The sequence below is a fragment of the Cervus elaphus genome, chromosome 25, assembly GCF_910594005.1.
Source record: "Cervus elaphus chromosome 25, mCerEla1.1, whole genome shotgun sequence".
NCBI classification, from domain to species: Eukaryota; Metazoa; Chordata; class Mammalia; order Artiodactyla; family Cervidae; genus Cervus; species Cervus elaphus.
Genome location: NC_057839.1, coordinates 36,135,317 through 36,161,668, shown reverse-complemented (window position 1 = coordinate 36,161,668; position 26,352 = coordinate 36,135,317). Strand labels below are relative to the sequence as shown.

The 26,352-nt window shown below is 38.5% G+C and overlaps 1 protein-coding gene across 1 annotated transcript; it reads left to right on the top strand.

The window, feature by feature from the left end:
* The first annotated feature begins 23,888 nt into the window (after positions 1-23,888).
* Positions 23,889-25,509, top strand: LOC122683676 (eukaryotic translation initiation factor 2 subunit 3-like). The gene is given in 1 exon segment (XM_043887455.1): positions 23,889-25,509. A coding segment is annotated over 1 exon segment (1,332 nt). The 3' UTR covers positions 25,221-25,509.
* The last annotated feature ends 843 nt before the right edge of the window (positions 25,510-26,352 follow it).

Here is a 26,352-nt window from a genome sequence, read left to right as displayed (position 1 = left end):
AACTCATCAGAAAAGATCCTGATGCTGGGAAAGGATAAAGGCAGAAGGAGAAGAGGGTGGCAGAGAAATGGTTAGATAGCATCACTGACTCAATGGACGTGAATTTGAGTAAACTCTGAGAGACAGTGAAAAACAGGGAAGCCTGGCGTGCTGCAGTTCATGGGGTTGTACACAACTTAGCGACTGAACAACAACAAATATATTTGTGACAATATGGATAAACCTGAGGGCATTATGCTAGGTGAAATAATTCAGAGAAAGACAAATACCATAGGATCTCAGTTCAGTTCAGCCACTCAGTCACATCTGACTCTTTGTGACTCCATGGACTGTAGCACGCCAGGGTTACCTGTCTTTCACTATCTCCCAGAGTTTAGTCAAATTTATGTCCATTGAGTCAGTGATGCTATCTAAACATTTCATCCTCTGCCGCCCTCTTCACCTTTTGCCTTTAATCAGCACGCCAGGCTTCCCTGTCCATCGCCAACTCCCAGAACTTGCTCAAACTCACGTCCATCAAGTCCATGATGCCATCTAACCATCTCATCCTCTGTTGTCCCTTTCTCCTCCTGCCTTCAATCTTTCCCAAAATCAGAGTCTTTTCCAATGAGTCAGTTCCTCGCATCAGGTGGCCAAAGTATTGGAGCTTCAGCTTCATTATCAGTCCTTCCAATGAATATTCAGGACTGATTTCCTTTAGGATTGACTGATTTGACAAGGCTGTGGTCCATGTAATCAGTTTTAGAATCTCACTACATATGAAGTCTAAGAAAAAAAAAAAGAAACAAAACAAAAGTGAACCCTTGGATACTGAAACAGATTGGTGGTTACCAGAAGCAAGGGGTGGGTGTAGGCAAAATGTTGAAGAGGGTCAATAGGTACAAACTTCCAGGTATAAAATAAATAAGTCATGGAACTGTAATGTACAGCATAATGACTGCAGCTAAAAATACTATGCTGTATATTTAAAGGTTGTTAAGAAAGTAAATCTTGAAAGTTTTCATCACCGGAAAAAGAACGTTAACTATATGTGGTGATGGATGCTAACCAGACATTACGGTGACCACTTCCATGGAATTCTCCAGGCCAAAATACTGGGGTGGGTAGCCTTTCCCTTCTCCAGGAGATCTTCCCAACCCAGGGATCAAACCCAGGTCTCCCTCATTGCAGGTGGATTCTTTACCACCTGAGCCACAAGTGAAGCCCAAGAACGCTGGAGTAGGTAGCCTATCCCTTCTCCAGGGGATCTTCCCAACCCAGCAATTGAACCAGGGTCTCCTGCATTGCAGGTGGATTCTTTACCAACTGAGCTTTGAGGGAAGCCCACAGTCTTGCAATATACATAAACATTAAATCATTATGGGTTGTATACCTGAAACTAATACAATGCTGCTGTTGTTGCTGCTGTTGTTTAGTCACTAAGTCGTGTCCAACTCTTTGCCACCCCATGGACTGTAGCTCGCCAGGTTGCTCTGTCCATGGGATTCTCCAGCCAAGAATACTGGAGTGGGTTGCCATTTCCCTCTCCAGGGCCTCTTCCCGACCCAGGGATTGAACCTGTGTCTCCAACACTGGCAGGTAGATTCTTTACCACTGAGCCAGTAGGAAAGTCCAGTGTTATATATCAACATTTTTTAAATTTTTATACTGGACTGAATAGTCTTTCCCTTCTCCAGGGGATCTTCCCAACCCAGGGATCGAACCCAGGTCTCCCTCATTGCAGGCAGATTCTTTACCAGCTGAGCCACAAGGGAAGCCCTGTAAATTTAAAGTTTTTCTAAAAAGTAAGGTTACAGATAGGATGGCGGAAGCTGGATATCTGCTCACTTGAGCACTCCCGCACCACAGTTCCCACTTTTAGGCTTCTCAAATGTTCTAGGAAGCCTTAGATATTTGTTCTTAAAACACAACCTCCCTCATGGTGCTCTGAAAAATGAAGGAAAACTTTCTAACTCACAGTGTTACTTGCCTCCAAAAACCTTCAAGTGGTAAGACAATTTACATTTCCCAGTCCTGGGTATTACACCAACACCTTACTGTTCGCTCATATTTTTTTAGCAGTAAATTCAAGAAGCTTTTACTGTTGCTAGTATTTGCATTTTGATTGCTTTGTGCAGTTTTGGCTTGACAAATCATCTTCATGCAAGGGCCATATACATGAAAATCAATCTAACTCTATACTTATTTAGTTTTTAAAAAAGCAAGACTTCTCATTAAAAATTAAGAAGGATAAAAAAGCAAAGAAATTTTAACAAGTAAAATAAATAGTCCCAAAATAAATCCACACACTTAAGGTCAATTAATTTATGACAAAGGAAGAAATACTATACAATGAAGAAAAGACAACCTCTTTAATAAGTGGTGCTGGGAAAACTGGACAGCTACATAAACTGTAGCAATATTTTTTTGGTCTATCTCTTAAAGTAAAAGAAATAAGAGCAAAATTAAATGGGGCCTTATTAAACTGAAAAGCGCTGGCATGGCATAAGAAACTATCAACAAAACAAAAAGACAGCTTACAAATGGGAGAAAACATGTGCAACAAGGGGTTAATATCCTAAACATATAAATACCTCATCCAACCTAATATCAAAAAAACAAACAGCAGGATTTAAAAATCAACAAAAAAACCTGAATAGACATTTTTCCAAAAAAAGACATACGAATGGCTAACAGGTACATGAAAAAATGCTCAACATCACTAATCATAAGAGAAATGCAAATCAAAATTACAATGAGAGGAATTCCCTGATGGTCCAGTGGTTAGGACTCAGCACTCTCACTGCTGAGGGCCTGGGTTCAATCCCTGGAGAGAACTAAAATCTCACAAGTCTCACAGCATGGCTTGGCAAAAACAAAAAAAATAATTGCAATGAGATATTACCTCACACCTGTTAGAATGGCTATCATCAAAAAGACCACAAGTAGCAAATGCTGGTGAGGATACAGAGAAAAGGGACCCCTCCTAGGCTATTGATGGGAATGTAAACTGGTGCAGCCACTATGGAAAACAGAATGGAGGTTTCTCAAAAAATTAAAAATAGAACTACCATATAATCCAGCAATTCCACTCCTGGGTTCATATCCAAAGAAAACAAACACATTGATTTGAAAAGATATACACACCCCAATGTTCACAGCAGTATTATTTACAATAGCCAAGATATTAAGGCAACCTAAGTGTCCATCAATAGATGGATGGATTTTTAAAAAGTGCAATGTGTGTGTGTGTGTATAGTGTGTGTATGTATGTGTGTATATATATATATATATGCAATGGAATATTAGTCATGAAAAGATGGCGTTCTGCCATTTGTAACAATGTGGATGGTCCTAGAGAGTACTAAACTTAGTGAAGTAAGTCAGATAGAGAAATATGTTCTGTTATGCCTAACATGTGGAATAAAAAATGAAACAAACAAATTTATATAACAAAACAGAAATAGACTCACAGATGTAGAGAACAAACTAATGGTTACCACTGAGGAAAGGGAATGGGGAGAGGGCAAAATAGGGATGTGGGACTAAAACATACAAACTACTATCTATAAAGTAAATAAGATATAAAGACATACTACATACTGTACAGCACAGAGAAATCCAGCCATTATTTGGTAATAACTTTAAATAGATTATAATTTGTAAAAATACTGAATCACTATGTTGTACACCTAAAACTAACAAAATTGTAAATCAACTATACTTTAATAAAACAAATAAGCTAAAAAAAGTAAACTAAGGGCTATAATATATGTCTAAAGAATAAAGGACAAACAAAAAGAAGAAAACAGGGGAAAGGGATGAAATGGAGCAAGAAGAAAAGACAATCATAGATACAAAAACTCTTACACAGAAGTAACAGAGGGAGAGGAGGAGAGGGGTGAGACAAAGGATGGAGGTACACTGGAAGATGATGGAGAATCCAGGGGTAAAGCACAACGGGATGTGATCTTGTTTCTCTACACACCCATCCAAGAGAAGAACCCAACATCCTGGGCATGACTTCACAGAGGTCCATGGTAGTGAGAACCATTCCTTTCAACTGAGATCACTGCCCCTTCCATACTTGTAGGAAAGAGGTGTCCATCCCAACACTCAACCCTCTTCTCATCTATTGACCCACATACTAATAATGCTGAAAAAATTCTAGTTTATACTTTTCAGATTTCTGGGGTTTTGTGGGATATTCACTTTGTTAACATAATATACAAAAAAGAGCCTCAATTTTTCAAAAAATAACAATCGCAGCCATTAAAGATGAAATCTCTCGGGTCACAGCTCCAATCTCTCATTTTGCAAATGGAAAAACCAAAACTGAGATGACTTTCCCAGGGTCTTATAGCCTGGCAAGGAGATAGCCATGAACTGGATCAGGGAGGGAGCAGAGTATGAATGCCATGAACATGAAGGCCGATCATTTTCTGAAAAAAGACACCACTGAAACAGTCTGAGTCTTTCGCATTCAAGTTTTTTCCACCACACATCTGTCCACTTGGCTCTGTCATATTACCACTTCCTGGTGTAAGAATTGTTTTCCTTTCAAAAATAAATAAACAGTACAAGCCAATAAACTCTAGAATGATAAACGCCCTCTTATCTCAATATTTTCTTCCCAGAAGATGGAATATTACAAACAAGGAAAATTCTTTTCACCAAAATCATCAATATTTATCATAAGACACAAACAGGACACTAAAGAAAGCCTAGCGGTAATTTTACTTTCTGCCAGTGCAACATTTTCTCCCCTCCTTGGGGCTGTCAGCCCAGGGTAGACACATAGAGAGTGAAGCTGGCTAACTGATCCTGAATACCAGTTTGGCCACATTCTGAGTCCAACTGCCCGCTGAGACATGGCATTGTGGTATCAGTTCCACTTAAGCAAATTCCAAGCATTAGCTTGCCTGTCCCAAACCAAACCCTTCTCAGTCATGTCTAACTCTTTGAGACCATATGTACTGTATTCTGCCAGGCTCCTCTGTCCATGGGATTTTCTGGGTAAGACTACTGGAGTGGATTGCCATTTCCTCCTCCAGGGGATCTTCCCAACCAAGGGATTGAAACTGCATCTCCCGTGGCTCCTGCATTGGCAGGCAGATTCTTTACCACTGAGCCACCTGGGAAGCCCATCCTGAACCCACCCACCAAGAGGCAAATGCAATGCCCACACTGACCAAAAGTCCCAAGATTTTTGAGATGTATCTTTGGAGATGTAGGAATACATGTGAAAATACACTGAAAACTCCCATGATTCTGACCTCAGAGCTGAAAGAATCCAAGTCAAAGACTCTTATTTCATTGATACACTGAATTGAAATAAACAGGTTATAAGCACTTATCTACTGTGTACAGGACACTAGATCAGTGGTTGCCCAGGTGTGCCTGGGGGAGAGTAAAAGACAAATACATTCTAACATAAAACTGTTTTCATTCCAATTTTGAGAAATTGTTAATTCAGGTTATAATTGGCCTTTTTCTTGTTCCCACTCCTTGCCTGTTTTGCATACTGTTCTTACTAACACCTCTCTAAGAAAGTACTATGGAAAATTTTAGGTTAAGCAAGACAATTCAAAACATTCTTTGCTAATATGAAACTCAGAGATGATACCTGAATATCAGTAAGTCTTGCTACCATAATCCCGTGTTACGCCTATTGATTTGGTTTTGTGGGGACAGGGGCAGGGAGCATGGTCACAGGTCATCCCTGTGGTAACACAACAGCACTTCCCAACTAGAGAACATTCCTACTGCAGCTTCTAAGCCACACTTTGGGTCTCAGTTTTTCTACTTAAAGCAGGATGCTGAAGTTTCTTCCTCTCAATGATCCTTTCATTCTTCATGAGGAACATGTCTGCCAACCACATCAAAGTCTCCAGACATTAGGTGGAAGACCTGGTGCCCCTTCTTGCTTCAAACAGTCCTATAATAAATAGCTAATGTGCAGAAAAATGACTTTTGTAATCTAGGAGGCAGAGATGAGGGAACATGGGTTCAAGTGGGGTCCCCCACGGTGTAGGTACACACAGCTCTAGTACCCTTGGAAATTCAGTTACAATAGACTGACCTAGATGTGATCCTGCCAAAGGCAAGGAGCATACTAGGTGGCATTTGATGGATTCTTCTAGCCTTATAAATTTGATTCTTGATTCTATGCCCCTAAGAGATCTGAATTAAAGAGATCAGCATTATTGAATTTTGTAGAAAATGCAGCCATAGGACTGATGCACTTAACTTCCTTTACTGGGCATTCTATTACAAACAAAATGGATAACCATGCTTCAAGAAGCTGGAGGAACTAGGAGGAAAAATACAGCCAGCATCTTGTGTGTGTACACATGCGCTCAGTCATGTCCAACTCTTTACGACCCCATGGACTGTAGCCCACAAGACTCCTCTGTCCGTGGAATTTTCCAGGCAAGAATACTGAAATGGGTTGCCATTTCCTACTCCAGGAAATCTTTCCAACCCAGGGACTGAACCTGAGTCTCTTGTGTTTCCTGCTTTGGCAGGTGGATTCTTTACTATTGCGGCACTAGGGAAGCCCCCACCATCTTCTACTAGAGGACAATATAAGAAATAATTTATGCTGACCCTTTCTGTGAAGTGCCAATATTTTAAAGGTAAAACTTCCCAAGATTACTTCACACTTTAATATATATTAAGCTCCCATTCATGGACATCACAAGGTGCCAAGGACAGCAAGCAAGAAAAAGGACAACAGAAAGCAACTGGTCAGACTTTAAATGCCTACATTTGGCAAATGATAAGCTTTTATCAGTTGCTTAGAAATTCTCAAAGCGTCACCTGTTGGTGTTCTGTATCAAAACCACCATGACAGCCTTACAGAAATGCAGAGACCTGGGTCTCAGCTAATGTCAGTGGCATAGAATCTCTGAGTGAAGGGCTTTTTTTCCAGGTCCCCTAGTGATTGTGAAATACCCTAAAGTTTGAGACTGCTGCCACAGGAACCATCTCAAGTCCATATTATTCAGGAGGCTCCAGTACAGGCCTCAGTGAGGGAATGACTCAATTATATGGGGCTAAAATTTACTAAGAGTCTCATCCTCCCATTTCCGTCATGTACTCAAGCTCACATTCCAATAGAATTCCTTTGGCTCTTAAGGTTGAGAGGAAACTGTGAATGTTCCTGAATTACCCTTAATAATAGCTCAGCCACACTTGAAGAGCTAAACACAGTAATGCTTGATTAATTTGGACCTGTTAAAACAGAGATTGCACTAACTTGGGAGAAGTCAGAATCAGTAGTCCTTTTTACTAAAGATTTTTTTTTTTCTCCTCTGTGGAATAATAATGTATTCTAACTCAAAAACTAAAGCCAAATTTTAGATCTGGACTTTTGACCTTTATGTGGGTTGAGATATACTTAAAATTTTCTCAACCACTTCATCTACCCCCTGGTCCATCATTACCAACTGCTGTGAATTTTTTTCCTCTGGATTAATAAGCATTCTGGTTCTGAATCCAAATAACAAAGAGAAAGAAATAATCATTATTAAAACATACAATAGGACTTCCCTGGTGGTTCAGTGGTAATGAATTCGTTTGCCAACGCAGGAGACATGGGTTCCATTCCTCATCTGGGAAGATCCCACATGCCATGGGGCAACAAAGCCCATAAGCTCCAACTACTGAGCCCCTGTGTCGCAACTACTGAAGCCCGTGAGCTCTAGAGCCTGTGCTCTGCAACAAGAGAACTGCAATGAGAAGCCCACACACCATGAATAAAGAGTAGTCCCTTCTCACGGCAAATAGAAAAAGTCTGTGAGCAGCAAGGAAGACTCGGTGCAGTCAAAAATAAAATTAATAATAAACATACACTATGCCAAGCATTGATTTCCTCAGTTCTTTCTCATATTATTTATTTTCATCATCATAACCCTGGGAGTAGATGTTATTAGCCCTATTTTACATGTGAGGCTAAGGAACTGCATAGCTACTAAATGATAAAACCAGAGATGATACCTGTTCTCAGCCCTTCACAAAAGGAAAAGCAGGAGGCTGCCTGTATTACACTAGCATCTTCTTTCACTCCAAATCCACTTGAAGGGGACTGCATGTTTATTACCCTAGGGAATAAATAATGCCCTGGAGAAAAGAGGACTTGAAAGTCCATCTGACTCAGTTTGAATCAAGAAAACATTTCTCTAACAAGATGCATAACCTTGAGCAAAGCCATTCACTCTCTTTGTGGCTCAGTTTATAAAAGATAAACATCTCCTATAAAACAAGGTACCATTTATTCCATTCTGATGAGGGGTAATTGAAATCAGAAAGTAACAATGTGAAACCTTCTAACATCACAAGTAACAGTTTAAAATTAGCTCTTGTTCTTTCCTTCTTTTTTTCTTAAATATCAAAGTATTCTTCTAAAATATCACTGAGGCAGTTTATGAAAAGAAAGAAGAATCAAAAAGAGTACATCAAGGAAGCAAAGAGTTCCTGGAGAGTGAAAGGAAAAGGAAATATAAGCAGAGGGAATAAGAATACCTGTATAGAAGGAAACAATAAATGGACACCCAAACCAAACTTCTTCCATTTGACAAATTTGTGAAGATCATTCTAATAGAAGTTCCATCATGTCTTGATGAACACAGAAACCTCATTTAGCAGCATCATATCAAAAGAACAAGTGAAAGAATTCTACGTTCTCATATTCAATAAAAGTTTCTCCCTTTAAGAATACACATGCCCCCTTGAAATTTGAGTTTTATTATTGCTGAAACATGTTAAGAATTTTCTTCATAATACCACACATCATACTGGATTCTATGGCTGACAAAATAGTTGCAGCTTCATGAAGTTATCTGAGTAGTAAGTACCACATCATCACACCATCAGATGATAAACACACATCTCAACATCTCCTGTCTCGGCCACAACACAACCCTTGCAAAGAAGTAGTCCCAGCTTCTTGTTCTAAGCGAGACAGGCCTCCTAAGGCCACCACAGCAGCTCAGAACTAGAGGAAGAAGCTCTCAGAGTTCCTCTTTTTCCTGAGATGCTCACACGAAGGGCTATTTCTCTCCTCCCTTGGCCACCATCCTACTGAGAGTTGCAGGAGAGAACATCTATCCAATGACACAACCTTGTCCTGCTTGGCCATCAATTCTAATACATCACATCCCCTATTACCTGTTAACCAGAAATCTGAAATCCCACATCATCCATCATCTCAAGCATTCTTTACACCTAATACTCGGATCCACTTTCCCAACTATCCTCTACCTCTAAAACTCTTCCCCCTATAGGTCATCAGCAAACACTTTTGTTATGGGTTGAACTATGCCCCTGCCCACCCAAATTGCTATGCATAAATCCTAATCCTCAGTACCTCAGAGTGTGACCTAATATAAAAATAAGGTCATTGCAACTCACAGATTGGGAGAAAATGTTTTCAAATGATGTGATCGACAAAGGTTTAGTCTCCAAAATTTAAAAACAGCTCATGCAGCTCAATATAAAAAAAAAAAAAAAATCAAAACAAGGGGAGAAGACCTAAAGAGACATTTCTCCAAAGAAGACATACAGATAGCCAAGAGGCACATGAAAAGATACTCATCAGTGCCAGTTATTGGAGCAACGAAAATCAAAACTATAATGAGATTATCACCTTACCCCAGTCAAAGTGGCTAAAATCCACAAACAATAAATGCTGGAGAGCGTATGGAGAGAAGGAAGTCCTCCCACACTGTTGGTGGGAATGTAAACTGGGACAGCCACTATGGAGAACAGTATGGAGGTTCCTTAAAAAACTAAAAACAGAGCTACCATATGATCCAGCAATCCCACTTCTGGGCATATATCTGGAGAAAAATGTGGTCCAAAAGAATACATGCACCCCAATGTTCATTGCAGCACTGTTTACAATACCCAAGACATGGAAGCAACCTGAATGTCCATCAACAGAGAAATGGATAAAGGAGAGGTGGTACATATATACAGTGGAATGTTACTCAGCCATTAAAAAGAATGAAATAATGCATTTGCAGCAACATGGGAGGACCTAGAGAGTGTCATACTGAGTGAAGTAAGTCAGATAGTCAGTTCAGTTCAGTCACTCAGTCATGTCTGACTCTTTGCGACCCCATGAATCTCAGCATGCCAGGCCTCCCTGTCCATCACCAACTCCCAAAGTTTACTCAAATTCATGTCTATTGAGTCGGTGATGCCATCCAGCCATCTCATCCTCTGTCATCCCCTTCTCCTGCCCCCAATCCCTCCCAGTATCAGGGTCTTTTCCAATGAGTCAATTCTTTGCATGAGGTGGCCAAAGTATTGGAGTTTCAGCTTCAGCATCAGTCCTTCCAATGAACACCCAGGACTGATCTCCTTTAGGACGGACTGGCTGGATCTCCTTGCAGCCCAAGGGACTCTCAAGAGTCTTCTCCAACACCACAGTTCAAAAGCATCAATTTTTCAGCGCTCAGCTTTCTCTCACACACAGTCCAACTCTCACATCCATACATGACCACTGGAAAAAGTCAGACAGAGAAAGATAAATATAACATCCCTTATATGCAGATTCTAAAAAGAAATTATACAAATAAACTTATTTACAAAACAGAAACATACTCACAGACTTAAGAGAACAAACATGGCTACCAGGGGGGAAGGATGGAGGGAGGAGGGAGTTAAGGAGTTTGGGACTGATATATACACACTGCTATATCTGAAATGGATAGCCTACAAGGTCCTACTGTATACCACAAGGAACTCTGCCTAATGTTATGTGGCAGTCTGGATGGGAGGGGGGTTTGGGGAGAATGTATACATGTGCATGTATGGTTGAGTTCCTTTGCAGTCCACCTGAAACTATCACAATATTGTTGACCAGCTATACTTCATTATAAAATTTAGTTTTTTTTTAAAAATAGGGTCATTGCACACTGATGAAAGACAGTGAAGATGACACAAACAAACTGAAAGATACACTGTGCTCAGAGACTGGAAGAGTTAATGGTGTTAAAATGACCACACTACTCAGGGAAACCTACAGATTCAGTTCAATCCCTATCAAAATTCCAATGGCATTTTTCATGGAACTATAATAAATAGCTCTAAAATTTGTATGGAAACACACACACACAAAAATCTGAACAGTCAAAACAATCTTGAGAAAGAAGAACAAGGCTGAAAGCATATGTGCCCTGATTTTAAACTATAACACAAAGCTACAGTCACCAAAACAGTTTGGTAGTGGCACAAAAACAGACCCATAAATCAGTGGAACAGAATAGAGAGCCCAGAAATAAAGCCACACTTACATGGACAGTTAATCTATGAAAAAAAGAGGCAAGGATATACAAAAGGACAGACTATTCAATTAATGGTATTGTGAAAACTAGACAGCTACATGTAAAAGAATCAAACTAGACTACTTTCTCACACCATAAACAAAAATAAATTAAAGACAGATTAAGGACTTAAGTATAAGACCTGAATCATAAAATTCCTGGAAGAAAACAGGCAGTAGGCTCTTTAATATTGGTCTTAGCGATATTTTTTGTGAAAACAAACAGATGGGACCTAAATAAACTCAAAATCTTTTGCACAGAAAAGGAAATTATCAACAAATAAAAAGACTGTCTACTGAATGGTAGAAGATATTTGCAAATGATATGTCTGACAAGGCATTGATATGCAAAGTATACAAAGAACTCATACTTAACTTTAAAAAAAGTCCAATTTAAAAGTGGCAGAGAACTTAAATAAACATTTTTCCAAAGAGGATGTGCAGATGGCAAATAGGCACATAAGGACTTCCCTGGCAATCTAACAGTTACAACAAAAGAGACACAGATGTATACAACAGTCTTTTGGACTCTGTGGGAGAGGGCGAGGGCAGGATGATATGGGAGAATGGCATTGAAACATGTATATTATCATATATGAAATGAATCACCAGTCCAGGTTCAATGCATGAGACAGGGTGCTCGGGGCTGGTGCACTGCGATGACCCAGAGGGATGGGATGGAGAGGGAGGTGGGAGGGGGGTTCAGGATGGGGAACACATGTACATGCATGGCAGATTCATGTCAATGTATGGCAAAAACAACACAATATTGTAAAGTAAAAACAATAAATAAATAAAACTGGGGGGAAAAAAAAGGGAGTAGGACCAGAAGAAAAAAAAAAAAAAAGAATCCAATTGCCAATGCAGGGGACATGGGTTTGATCCCTGGTCCTGGAAGATTCCACATGCTGCAGGACAACTAAGCCCAGGCACAACTATTGAACTGACATCCTACATCTACTGAAACCCACATGCCCTAGAGTCCACACTCTGAAGGAAAAGAAGCCACTGCAATGACAAGTGTGTGCACCACAATGAAGAACAGCCCCTGCTCGGTGCAACTAGAGAAAGCCCATCTGCAGCAACAAAGACCCAACACAGCCAAAAATAAAATCACATAAATAATTAAAATAAAACAAACAGGAATAGGAAAAGATGTTCAACATCACTAATCATCCGGGAAATGTAACTCAAAACCAAATGAGGTATCACCTTACATTTCTCAGATAAAGTATTGGCAAGGAAGTGGGGAAAAAGGAAGCCTCGTGCACTGTTGGTGGGAATGTAAACTGGTATAGCCACTAGGAAAACAGTATGGAGGCCCTTCAAAAAATTAAAAACAGAACTACCATACAACCCAGCAGTATATAAATAGTTTATACAATAGACTCTTTATTGCTCAGCCATAAAAGAGAACGAAATCTTGCCATTTACAACAATGTGGATGAACCTAAAGAGTATCATGCTAAGTGAAATGTCAGACAGAGAAAGACAAACACCAGGTAACTTCATTTATATGTGGAATCTAGAAAAACAAAACAAATGAACAAATACAATAAAACAGAGACAGTCATAGATACAGAGAGCAAATAGGAGTTGCTGGGGCTGGGATGGAAGATGAGAGAAACAGATGAGGGAGATTAAGAGATATAAACTTGCAGTTACAAAATAAATGAGTCGGGTATGAAATGTACAGTGTAGGGAATATAGTCAATAAGTACATAATACCTTTGTATGCTGACAGATGGTCACTAGACTTATTGTAGTCATCACCTTGAAATGTATAGAAAAATCCAACCACTATGTTGTGACCCAGGAGCTAACACAGTGCTGCAGGTCAATAATTCAAAATCACACAAACTCATAGAAAAAGAGATCTGATTTGTGGCTATCAGGGGCAGAAGTTGGGTGAAGGGTAATTGGATGATCCCTGTAGCTCAGATCATAAAGAATCTGCTTGCAATGCAGGAGACTCACGTTCAATCCCTGGGTCAGGAAGATCCTCTAGAGAAGAGAATGGCAACCCACTCCAGTATTCTCGTCTGGAGAATCCCATGGACAGAAGACCCTGGGAGGCTACAGTCCATGGGGTCACAAAGAGTCAGACACAACTGAGCAAGTAACATTACTACTACTAGTCAAAAGGTACAAACTTCCAGTTACAACATTAATAAGTACCAGAAATACAATGTACAGCATAAATATAATTAACCCTCCCATGTATGTGAATATTGTTAAGAGTAAATCCTGAGTACTCATCATAAGGAAAAATAAACTTTTTATTTATTTAATCTTGTATCTACATGAGATGACAGATGTTCATTAGACTTATTATGATAATCAATTCATGATGAATGTAAGTAAAAACATCATGCTGCCCACCTTAAACTTATACAGTGCTATATTTCAATTATATCCCAGTAAAACTAGAAGAAAAAAATTAAAATTAAAAAATAAAATGCAAAAAACATGATCATTGCAAATATGATTAGTTAAGTTAGAATTAAATCATATGGGAGTAGGGAGGCCTTCTATTAATAATTCAACATGACTAGTGTCCTCATAAAAAGGAGAAATTTGGAAACAGGCACAGACTCAGGGAGGATGTCATGTTGGATTTAATGCTGCCCAAGCAAAGAACTACCAGAAGCTAAGTGAGAAGCCTGGAACAGATTTCTCCCTGATGGCTGCAACAGGAATATGGCCCTTTCAACATCTTGATTTCAGACTTCTGGTCTTCAAAACAATGAGACAATAAATTTCTGTTGTTCTCAGTCACCCAGTTTGTGGTACTTTGCTATTCAGCTCCATCCAGCTCATTCAATTCTTTTCTGAACACCTCCTTCCCCTAGCTGTTTCGTGATGACACAAGTCTCCTCCACAGCCCTCTTGAAGGAAGGACTTATTCTTCTCATACCCCTCCATTCCTCAAACTCTGGACGAAGAGTAGGTATCCATCTTGCTCCCATTGCTCCCTCTAAACCGTTCCTTCTCTCTCTTTGCTCAAAAGCTCAGATCTTGTAAACCTCAAGCCTAACGCTCTCCCTACTTGTTACTGTCACCTACAAATCCTGGTCACTCTTCAACACTTATTGATTATATTTTATCACCTGCTACACAAGTTCCTTTCTTCCCCTACTCCTATCAAAAATAGTAATAATAATAATAATAATTCCTGGCACCAATACTATCTTGTCTCAGTTCCTTCACCTCCTCAAGTCCAAAGGTTGTTTCCTCCAGGCCCAGACAGCATTCAATCTTGTCATCACTATTAACTGTGTCACCTTCAAAATAGCCTCAAGCTTCCTACTCTGAACACCATGTTTTATATTTTCAGTTCATTTACCCTGTACACCTTTTCCAGCAGTTCTTTGCTTCCATTTACCAAGGCTTCCAACCCACGATCATCCTACTTTCCCTCTCAGTCAGTCTTCTTAGAAGTCTTTCCCTCTCTTACTGTCCAGTTTGAAGCCTAACAGTCCTTAATTAGACTGACTGCCTTGGAAACACCTTTCACTCTTTCTCTCTTTTCATTTTAGTACAATTATTTGGCAAAAGCTCCAACTCTGACAAAACCCATCAATCTGCCTACTGCAGATCTCAGTCTGAGAAGCTGAATTTGCTAGAATAAAGTATACAAGTATGTTGTTTGATTTCCCTTTAAAGTTATGACTATGGAAATACATTTAGCAGCTACTGTCCAACCCCATCAATTACCTACCATCCTCCCAGTCAGAACCTTTCATTCCTTGAAAAGTTGAACCCCTAGATTTTCATCACATTTCCTGTGATTTATTGGTGATCATAATATTCAGACCCATTTAAAACTTTGGAACAGTATGATATTTCAGTTAGTTGACTTATTCATTACGATTGATCTTGCCTGCAACCTTACCTCAAACTCACACTTCAGGGTTTATACTCTAGATGTTTGTCATTACTAACATCATACAATCTCAGTTTCTAGCACTTTATTCTCTGACATTTAACTTCTATCTTTTCAGTTCACTTTTTCTTATATATTCACTCCAAAACTCCCTTGGTCCTACTGGGTCATCAAATCCACTGATCCTACCACCTACCCTTCTCAAGCCTCTCCTTCACTTCTTACCAAATTTAGATCCAAGATCTATCATTTTAATCACTCTGGCATGCATCCCCATCTAGCTTGCTTCCTTAATACTTATCTGGCAAAGTTTAAAACTGCTTAAACCTAACTCTATACCTACTGTACATCTGCAACCGAGCAGTGGACTGTGGCCAGAGAAAACACAGAACCATGCTCACTGCTCTTTCAAGTACAACCTCAAATCTCAAACATACTGCCCAGCAACCTTCTACATTTCTGACTTTGCCGTCCACAACACCACCTCTTTGCATATCTTTCTTTTCTCCCCAAACTTCTATACCAGCTCCATTCTTCCTCTTAGCTGAAATTCTTGCCTCTTATTTTCCTAATAAAATAGAATCATTCAGGAACTAATTTCCATGCCCTTCCTACACCAAGTTTACCAGCCTTTCTCCATCTGTACCCATACCCTCTGCCTTCCCTTCTGTCACATGGATGAATTTCTCCTACTAATCTAAAGCTAACCCCTTCTTTAATTATCTTGATTCCAACTCCTTATCGCTACTCAAGGACTGCTTCTACAATTACTCTTTCTCCTGATCACAATATCAGTTTTCTGTTCACTATACAACTATGTTGTAATTTGTCCAATCTTAAAAATACCCATCTTGACCCCACAACTCCCTCCAGGACCTGGTCCATTTTTCTATTCTCATTTATTAAAAAAATAATAACTCCTTAAAAGTCTGTGATAGCTGTGTTCAGGTCCTCAAGATCTCTAATCTGATGTTAACTCGGCATTCCACTAAGCTCACTCAAATCACCAAATCAATAGTCAAAGCTTGGTCCCCATCTTTTAACTCTCAGCAGCATCCAGCACAGCTAATCATGTCCTTCTCGAAACACGTTCTTTTCCTTGGACATTTCCAGGACAACACAATTTATGCTTCACAGGCTGTTCTTTCCATTTACTTCACAGAATCCTCCTCCTCTTGTTCAGGGCTTCCATGATAGCTCAGTCGGTAAAGAATCCACCTGCAATGCAGGAGACCACGCTTTGATTCCTAAGTTGGGAAGATCTGCTAGAAAAGGGATAGGCTACCCACTCCAGTATTGGGCTCCCCAGTGGCTCAGCTGGTAAAGAATCTGCCTGCAATGCGGGTTAAATCCCTCGGTTGGGAAGATTCCCCTGGAGGAGGGAAAGGCTACCCACTCCAGTATTCTGGCCTGGAGAATTCCAAGGACTTTTCTCTTGTTTAACCACAATGTTGTGGGGTGACCAAACCTCAGGTCTAGATCTTCTCATCTCAGACTCCACCTACTCCCCAGGTGCTTAATCTAGTCCAATAGCTTCATATTGGGGTGCATAAGATGATGACTCCCAAATCACAACACCTGATCAAACTCTTGTGCATATCCGATCACTCACAGCATACCTCTTAGCATCCCGGAAACCCAACTCATGCTTCCTACTCTACAGTTTCTAAAACTATCTCCTCCTCCAATCTCTCAGTAAATGAAAGACTATTTCATTACTACACTATTTATCCAGGAAGAGTATTCTTTGATTTTTCCCTTTCTCAGACTCTCCACATTCAATCCATCAGAAAGGCTGGTTCACATTACAATCTCAATACATCCATGTAGAATGAATGGACGGATGTATAAATGAGAAAGTGTGAGCAACTGTATTGTATCAGAAGTAGAAAAACTACTTTTACAGTTCAAAGATACAACTGACAGCATGCATTTTTAACATAAATTTTTAAGAACTCATGAGGAACATATGAGGAAATGAAACCTGTAATAAAGACACTGAGATTTACAGCAACTCCTCACTTCTCAAATTTGATCACTTCCACTTAAATTACTGGTAAGGTCTGCCCAGTAACTATTTTGGGAAATCTAATTTTCCTTATGTTAACTAGTTTAAATAAGTTCTGGCATGCTGCATTTTCACATCCTTGCCTCCAAAACATAATAAATCCCAAAACTTCTATAGTCTATTGATTGCCAGAGACTGCTCAGGTGAAAACTTGGAGAACAAAACTAATTAAACTAACTTTCTAGATGAAAGGAACAATAGCTTTGATATACCAGAGCAAAAAGAAAATGAGTCCTATCAAATTATCTCTGGAAGCAACCTCTGAGGGTGGAATAATAAGGTATTTTCCTCAACTTCATGTTTTAATGAAATATTTTCAATCTGCTTCTCAACCCAAATTCAATTAAAAATGTAAACAATATTTTTAGGAATGAAAAACATTCATTCACTTTTCTGCATGTATACAAAGAACATGAGTACCTCTAAAAATGGCTTTGTTGTTGTTCATATGCCAAGTCGTGTCCAACTCTGGGACCCCAGGATTGTAGCTGCCAGGCTCCTCTGTCCATGGGATTTGCCAGGCAAGAATACTGGAGTGGGTTGAAAAATGGCTTGGGTCATTGCTTTTTACATAAAGGAACAGAAATATTGAGCTGGGGTTGATTCATGTAGCCCTTAGCATCCTAGTTTGCTGACCATCATCCACACTCTTTTTAAGCTCTTTTAAATTCAGAAAGGACTTACTAGATGGTAAGTGTAGAAATCACACACATTTCAAAACAATTTGTCTAAAGCCCAGGTTGTAAACCTATTTCTCACACTGACAAGTTAGTCACGAGACAGTTCCTTTAGACTTGGCCCCCCCTTAAAGGTATCCCGGAGTCACAGGGGTACTAGCCCTGGAAATCACTTCATAACACATGAACTCTTAACAAACAAGAAGTCTGTGGTATTATTTTAAAAACGCTCTCTCCTAGGTAATGAACCTAGTCATTTCTGTTTTTCCATCCCCAGTATAACAAAGCTAACGTACATGAAAAGATCAAGAAATTATGCTGAAAAATAGTGCAGAAGCAAGTATTTAGAGAGGCGCAGAAACTTTCAATAAGAGAAGATGGAAACTGTAGACCATCTGTGTCTGCTGAAGGTATGACTGAAAGTGTCACATGGGGCATGTTTTTCAGCCTTCAGGAAGAAATTCCTGAGACTAAATAGATGTTGAACAAAGCTATTAAGTAAAGCTGTGGAGACCTTTTTGCTTCAGTGGGACTTAATGGCTTAAAACTTGGGTTCTTACAGTTATTTATGAAAAAAAATTAATAAAAAAGTCTATGCAGCTGCTTCCTCCATAAATCTGGAAAAACTGCCACTTAAAGTCAAACCCTGTGCTCTATGACTACTAACGTAGCCTTGAATAAGTCACTTAACTTCTCTACCTTCAGTGTTCTCCCTAGGAAAATGAACAATGATAGCATCTGTCTTGCGGGGCTCCTTTAAAGGTTGATAATGTTAATAGCCAACAGTGAGTAAGTGTTACTATATACCAGGCACTATTAAAGTACATTGGTAGTATAAATTCACTTAATCCCTACAGCAACTATGTAAGGTAGATAACTACTATCATTATCCTTATTTTGTCCAAGAGGAAACTGAGGCACAGAAATGTGCTTCAAGGACCAGAGCATCAGCATCGTTCGGGAGCTTGTTCAGTTGCTCAATCATGTCTGACTCTTTGCAACCTATGGACTGCAGCACACCAGGCTTCCCTGTCCTTCAGCATCTCCCAGGGCTTGTGCAAACTCATGTTTATTGAGTCGGTGATGTCATCAAACCATCTCATCCCCTGTCATCCCCTTCTCCTCCTGCCTTCAATTTCTCCCAGCATCAGGGTCTTTTCCAATGAGTCATCTCTTCGTATCAGAGGGCCAAAGTATTAGAGCTTCAGCTTCAGCATCAGTCCTTCCAATGAACATTCAGGACTGATTTCCTTTAGGACTGACTGGTTTGATCTCCTTGCAGTCCAAGGGACTCTCAAGCATCTTCTCCAACACCACAGCTCAAAAGCATCAATTCTTCAGTGCTCATCCTTCTCTACAGTCCAGCTCTCACATCTATACATGACTACTGGAAAAACCATAGCTTTGACTAGACGGACCTTTGTCAGCAAAGTAATGTCTCTGCTTTTTAATGTGTGTCTATGTTTGTCATAACTTTTCTTCCAAGGAGCAAGCAACTTATAATTTCATGGCTGCAGTCACCATCTGCAGTGATTTGGGAGCCCAAGAAAAAAGTCTGTCACTGTTTCTGTTGTTTCCCCATCTATTTGCCATGAAGTGATGGAACCGGGTACTATGATCTCAGTTTTTTGAATGTTGAGTTTTAAGCCAACTTTTTCACTCTCCTCTTTCACTTTCATCAAGAGGCTCTTTAGTTCCTCTTTGTTTCTGCCATAGGGTGGTGTCTTCTGCATATCTGAGGTTATTGATATTTCTCCCATAGCTTGTTAGCAATGCCCACCATGGCGTTTGTTGTCGTTGAAGTTCAGTCACTAAGTCATGTTCAAGTCTTTTGCGACCCCATGGATAGCCCACCAGGCTCCCTGTACATGGGATTTCCCAGGCAAAATACCGGATTGGGTTGCCATTTCATACTCCAGGGGATCTTCCCAGCCCAGGGATTGAACCCACATCACTTGTATCCTCCATCAGCAGTTGCATTCTTTACCTCTAGAGCCACCTGGGAAGTGTGTGTGTGTGTGTGTGTGTGTGTGTGTGTGTGTGTGTGTGTGTGAGATTGGATTTGGTTGAAGTTATTATTACTTAACATTTAGCACTGATAGGAATTCCACGCTCAGAATTCTAGAACTTCCATTCAAAATGGAATATAAAGAGCTAAGAATTCTTATCTCTTGGTTTCTTTCTATGGAAATTTATACTGAGAGAGAAAAGGAGTAATTTGTCCAAGGTCAACCAGTAAATTAGGGGCACAGCAAAGACCTGAGCTTGAGCTTCAAAGGTCTGCAATTATGCACACAGTACTGGCTTCTCTTTACTTCCTGCTACTGTACAGGTCAAAAAAAAAAAAATAAGAGACAGCTGAGTAAGTTAGCCATTAGTAGATGCCAAGTGGTTTCACATTACTGTTTAAAGTGTCCTGCCGCCCACAGAGGAAATTCTAATGTCTATGAATATAAAATATCTTCAAAATGTGTTTCTTCAGAAACCAACTGCTTACTGGCTCCATAGTAAATTGAGTAGATTTTCTCTTGGGTGTTCTCCTGGCATTCAGCCAGGGCACTGATGCAAAATTAGCATTGTGTAATATTGTAAACTCTGGGCAATAATGTAGCTAATCTTCCCTAACAAGCACTCTTTCTATCCAGCATTAATATTTATCTTTCTATCCATTTTCATACGAAAAAATTTTTAAGAGTGACACTTTGATCTTTTCTAAATTGCATCGTATTCTCCCCTACAAAAACAGGAGCCCCATCTCATAAATATTAATACTTGTCTTAGAATTAGTTCAGAAGAAGTTTATTTTCTGCTTACCATCTCCACACTGATATTCCTTTTGCATCTGTAAGAACAGATAACTACGCTTGACTGTCCATTTCTCCTCTTACCACTACATTTCTCCAAGATTTTCAACCATGCAAAATATATTCATATTATTCTTTCAGCAAGTTACTTTATTCTTTCTTCAAATTGCTCAAAATTCATTTCTTTCAAGGGGCTTCCCCAATGTCTCAGCAGGTAAAGAAACCCCCTGCAGGAGATGTAGTTGAGAGTTTGATCCCAAGGGTTCGATCCCTGGGTCAGGAAGATCCCCTGGAGAAGAAAATGGCAACCCTCTCCAGTATTCTTGCCTGGGAAATTCCATAACATGAATTGTCGAGGTAGACTAGAGTTTGTTGAATACTAGGCATTTTGTTAACCTTTACTCTGTAGTCAACAGTAAAGACATAACATGCATAATCCCTGGCTTTATACAACACTCCGCGTTCAGATACCAGCTGTCTTTAGTCTTATTACTCAGTTTTCATTTGGCTGGTTTGCCTGCATGTTCACTGTCCCTGAGCCTTCCCCACTTTGCATTCACTGCTCTGCCTGGTAATTCAGAATTTGCTATGGATATCTGGCGAGAAGAAAGTTTTGTCTTCCTGTGGAAAGCGGGTGAATATTTAGATCCACCCTTCCTAGACTGTATTTTCCTTCCAGGATATAAAGAGGTAGAAAGAGTCATGTGTGTTCAACTGTATTAAAAATTAAAGAAAAAAACAGAAAACTATTCACCAAAATATTAATACATTGGACTTCTAAGGATATTTGGATTATGGATGATATATTAATCTACTTATTTTTGCTTTTCTGTATGTTTCCAGATTAATAAAATAGAAGATTAACAATAATTCCAAGATGCCCAAAGTTGTTAGAAACAGAAGTCTGGGTTCATATGGGCTCTAGACAGTAATTCCAAATATACTGGACAAACATCACTCCAAAATTTAAACAATTTTTTAAAAAAATAATAAAAATGATTTAAAAAAGAAAATAGTCAACCCAATAATGTAGAGTAATAGATGATCACAAAACAGAGGAAATTAAATTTAGATAAAACTACACAGGACTCTACTCACAGCACATTCTGACTTGACATCATGAAACAGAAATCACCAAAATCAAGAATGTAGGAAGGCCTTTGTTACTTCTCTCTGATTTGTTCCCAGACACAAAGATCCAAAGAGTCACAACTGACAGACAGAGCAGAAGTTTCTTTCTACTTTCTCTATTCTACTCTGTGAAAAAGGAGTGACTATGCCCTTTTGCCCTCCTCATTACAAGGTATTCTACTCAGCTGCAAAAAAGAAAAACAAAAACAATAAACTATTCGATTCAAAAAACAGAAATTATATGATTTACATTATTTCACCAGAAAGCATATTATAATAAATTTCTTATTAAAGTACAATTTGGAAATTAGAAAAGGAAAATTACTTTTAAATAACCCTTGGATGGAACAAAAAAACAAAATTACAACTACAGACCATTTGGAAAACAACAGAAATAACAGCACTACCTATAAAACCTTGGAAAACACTGCTGTATAGTCAAAGAGAGCTACTTTAAAGCTTTTATTATTAATTTCTACAATATAAAATAAATGGGGAAAGTACTTAAGGTAGAAAGAGTAAAACTTCAAGAGAACAAACTTCAAGAAAACCAGAAGAAATAATTAATAAACTACAAATCAATAAACTAATAAATAGTAAAATAGAGGCAAAATAGAACTCATAAATAAATTCAAAAGCTAGCTATTTTAAAAGAACAATAAAATAAACCAATTAGGACAAATACAGTTTAAAAACAGAGAGAGGGGGAAAAAAGCACAGATACATTTTATGAAATTAGAAAAAAGGTCAAGCTACAAAAAATGAAAGAAATTGTTTGCATTTGGAAAAAAATGAAAGATTGATAAGCACGGAATAAATTGGGAAAGCTGTCAAAGAAATTACTTCAAAAAATAATGAATGGCTTACACAGTCGATAGGAAAATGTTTCTATTCTTTCAAGTGACAGATAATCCCTTTGCTGTTAAATTGTTAAAACGTATAGAAAAAAATTAAATACATCATAATTAATTTTACAATCTAAAATATTACAATCTTTATAGAGAAATCTGACAAAGCAAATAAAAGAAGCTATAAATACATCTAACTTATAAAGATTACTGTAAGATTTATAAATAAAATAGAAGCAAATTCAAACTTTCAGTGTAATGTAAGCATTAAAAGAAAACCTACACACCTATGGTCAAAGCCAGTTAGGAAATATTCCAAGAATCAACAGAGTGGTTCTTTAATAATAATAACTGATCACATCAATAAACCAAGGGAGTTAAAGTAACCATTTAAATAGATGCTGAACTAGCATGTGGAAATAATTAAATATTTACTCTTGATCATTTTTAAATATATTAATAAAGTAGAAAAAATGTTCTTGATTCAATAGCCAATGGTCAATATCATACCTACTGTCAAAACACAAGAACTGCCATTGACAAGTGTGCCTGAAGGCACAATTATTTATCACTGTTTTAAAAGTCTCACCAAAGCTAATAGATAAAATAAGTTATACATTTAAAAGAAGCAGAGATAGAATCATCATTATTATTTGCATGTAGTGTAACTCTTCACCTGTAAAACTCAACAGAATCAATTTTAAAATTGTCAACGAGCAAATTATCTAAAAATCCATAGGTTAAAGCATATTTTTAGTTACAGGAGAATTCTCTAAGATTGTACACTGTACTTCCTAAGGTTAAGGTTTTCTATACCAGATAACAGTAAATACAACATGTGATCTATTTTTCTCTACTCATGTAATAAATTTGCACTTGGTGAGGCTGTGGTTCTAATCTTTTTTTTTTTCTGTTTTATTTTTTTCCAAACTTTTTCCTGGTATAGGACTTTTTATTAACTTTTTATTAAAATATATTTGATTTATAATATATTAGTTTCTGGTGTACAACATAGTAATTCAATATTTTATATAGGTTGTACTTCATTTAAAGTTATTATAATATATGGTTATATTTCCCTGTGTTGTACAATATATCCTTGTTGCCTATTTTTTTTTAAAGGCATTTTATTTTAAATATAGCAGTATGGTTCTCTGGGCAAGATGGCAGGGGGCAAGGCTGGTGTGACTTTAGGGCAGCCGCACCTTTCTCAGCAAGATCTCGCTACTTTGGATGTTTCCAAGTTGACACCACTTTCACATGAAGTTATCAGCAGACAAGCCACAATTAATATAGATACAATTGGTCATGTAGCTCATGGGAAATCTACAGTTGTAAAAGCTATTTCTGGAGTCCACACTGTCCGTTTCAAAAATGAACTGTAAAGAAATATTACAATCAAACTTGGCCATGCTAATGCTAAGATTTATAAACTTGACGACCCAAGTTGTCCTCAGCCAGAATGTTATAGATCCTGTGGAAGTAGCACACCCGATGAGTTTCCTACAGACATTCCAGGGACCAAAGGGAACTTCAAATTAGTCAGGCTTGTTTCCTTTCTTCACTGTCCTGGCCACGATATTCTGATGGCTACTATGCTAAACGGTGCCACAGTGATGGATGCTGCTCTTCTGTTGATAGCTGGTAACGAGTCTTGTCCTCAGCCTCAGACATTTGAACACCTGGCTGCTATAGAAATCATGAAACTGAAGCATATTTTGATTCTACAAAATAAAATTGATTTGGTAAAAGAAAGCCAGGCTAAAGAACAGTATGAACAGATCCTTGCATTTGTTCAAGGTACAGTAGCAGAAGGCGCTCCTATTATCTCAATTTCTGCTCAGCTAAAATACAATATTGAAGTTGTCTGTGAGTACATAGCAAAGAAAATTCCAGTACCCCCAAGAGACTTTACTTCAGAACCCAGATTTATTGTTATTAGATCCTCTGATGTCAACAAACCTGGCTGTGAAGTTGATGACCTTAAGGGGGGTGTAACTGGTGGTAGTATTCTAAAAGGAGTATTAAAGGTGGGCCAGGAGATAGAAGTCAGACCTGGTATTGTTTCCAAAGACAGTGAAGGAAAACTCATGTGTAAGCCTATCTTTTCCAAAATTGTATCGCTTTTCACAGAGCATAATGATCTTCAGTATGCTGCCCCAGGAGGTCTTATTGGAGTTGGAACAAAAATTGACCCCACTTTGTGCCGGGCTGACAGAATGGTGGGGCAAGCACTTGGTGCAGTTGGAGCTTTACCTGAGATCTTCACAGAATTGGAAATTTCCTATTTCCTGCTTAGACGGTTTCTAGGTGTTCGCACTGAAGGAGACAAGAAAACAGCGAAAGTACAAAAGTTGTCTAAGAATGAACTGCTTATGGTGAATACAGGATCCCTGTCAACAGGAGGAAGAGTTAGTGCAGTCAAGGCTGATTTGAGCAAAATCGTCTTGACTAATCCTGTGTGCACAGAAGTAGGAGAAAAAAATTGCACTTAGCCAAAGAGTTTAGAAACACTGGCATTTAATTGGTTGGGGTCAAATAAGAAGAGGAGTGACAATCAAGCCAACAGTAGATGATGACGGAAGAATTAAATAACAGATTTGGATGAAGTTGGAATTTCTCTTAACAACCTAGGGATATATTTTCAGAACAATACTGGGAAAGTAATTTCACAGCTCATTACCTTAGTAGTAGCTGTAAGGTTATTCTCATTTTTTGGTGATGAAAATTTAACCTCTAGTACTGAAATAGAGCCTACAAAAAATGTAGAAATTAGCATCATGTTGGATTGAATCTACATTTTACCAGAAATTAATCATTCCCAAATGTCTAATTGATACGTCAGTGCAGATTTGAAAGGAAACTGCTACAACCAGACTTTGCTGTAGTAGACATACCACTGAACCTGTTTGAAATAAAGTCTTTGTTCTTAAAAATAAATAAATATAGCAGTATGTACATGTCAAAGCAATCTTGAGAAAGATAAATAGAGCTGGAGCAATCAGGCTCCCCGACTTCAGACTGTACTATGAAGCCACAGTCATCAAAACAGTACAGCACTGGCACAAAAACAGAAGTATAGATCAATGGAACAGGACAGGAAGTCCAGAAACAAACCCATGCACCTATGGCCAATTAATCTATGACAGAGGAGGCATGACTCTAAAATGCAGGAAAGACAGTCTCTTCAATAAAAAATGCTGGGAAAACTAGACAGGTACATGTTTTTAAAAAAATGAAATTAGAACATTCTTTAACACCATACACAAAAATAAACTCAAAATGAATTAAACCCCTAAATATAAGGCCAGATACTATAAAATTCTTAAAGGAAACTTAGAGCACTCTCAAATAAATCACAGCATGATATTTTTTTGATGCACAGCCTAGAGTAATGGAAATAAAAACAAAAACAAACAAATGAGACCAACAAAAACAACAAATGGGACATAATTAACTTCAAAAGCTTTTGCACTGCAAAGGAAACCATAAACAAATGAAACGACAACTCACAGAATGGGAGAAAATATTTGAAAATGATGGTACAGACAGGGATTAGTCTCCAAAATTTATAAACAGCTCATGCAGCTCAATATCAAAAAGACAAACATCCCAATCAAAAAATGG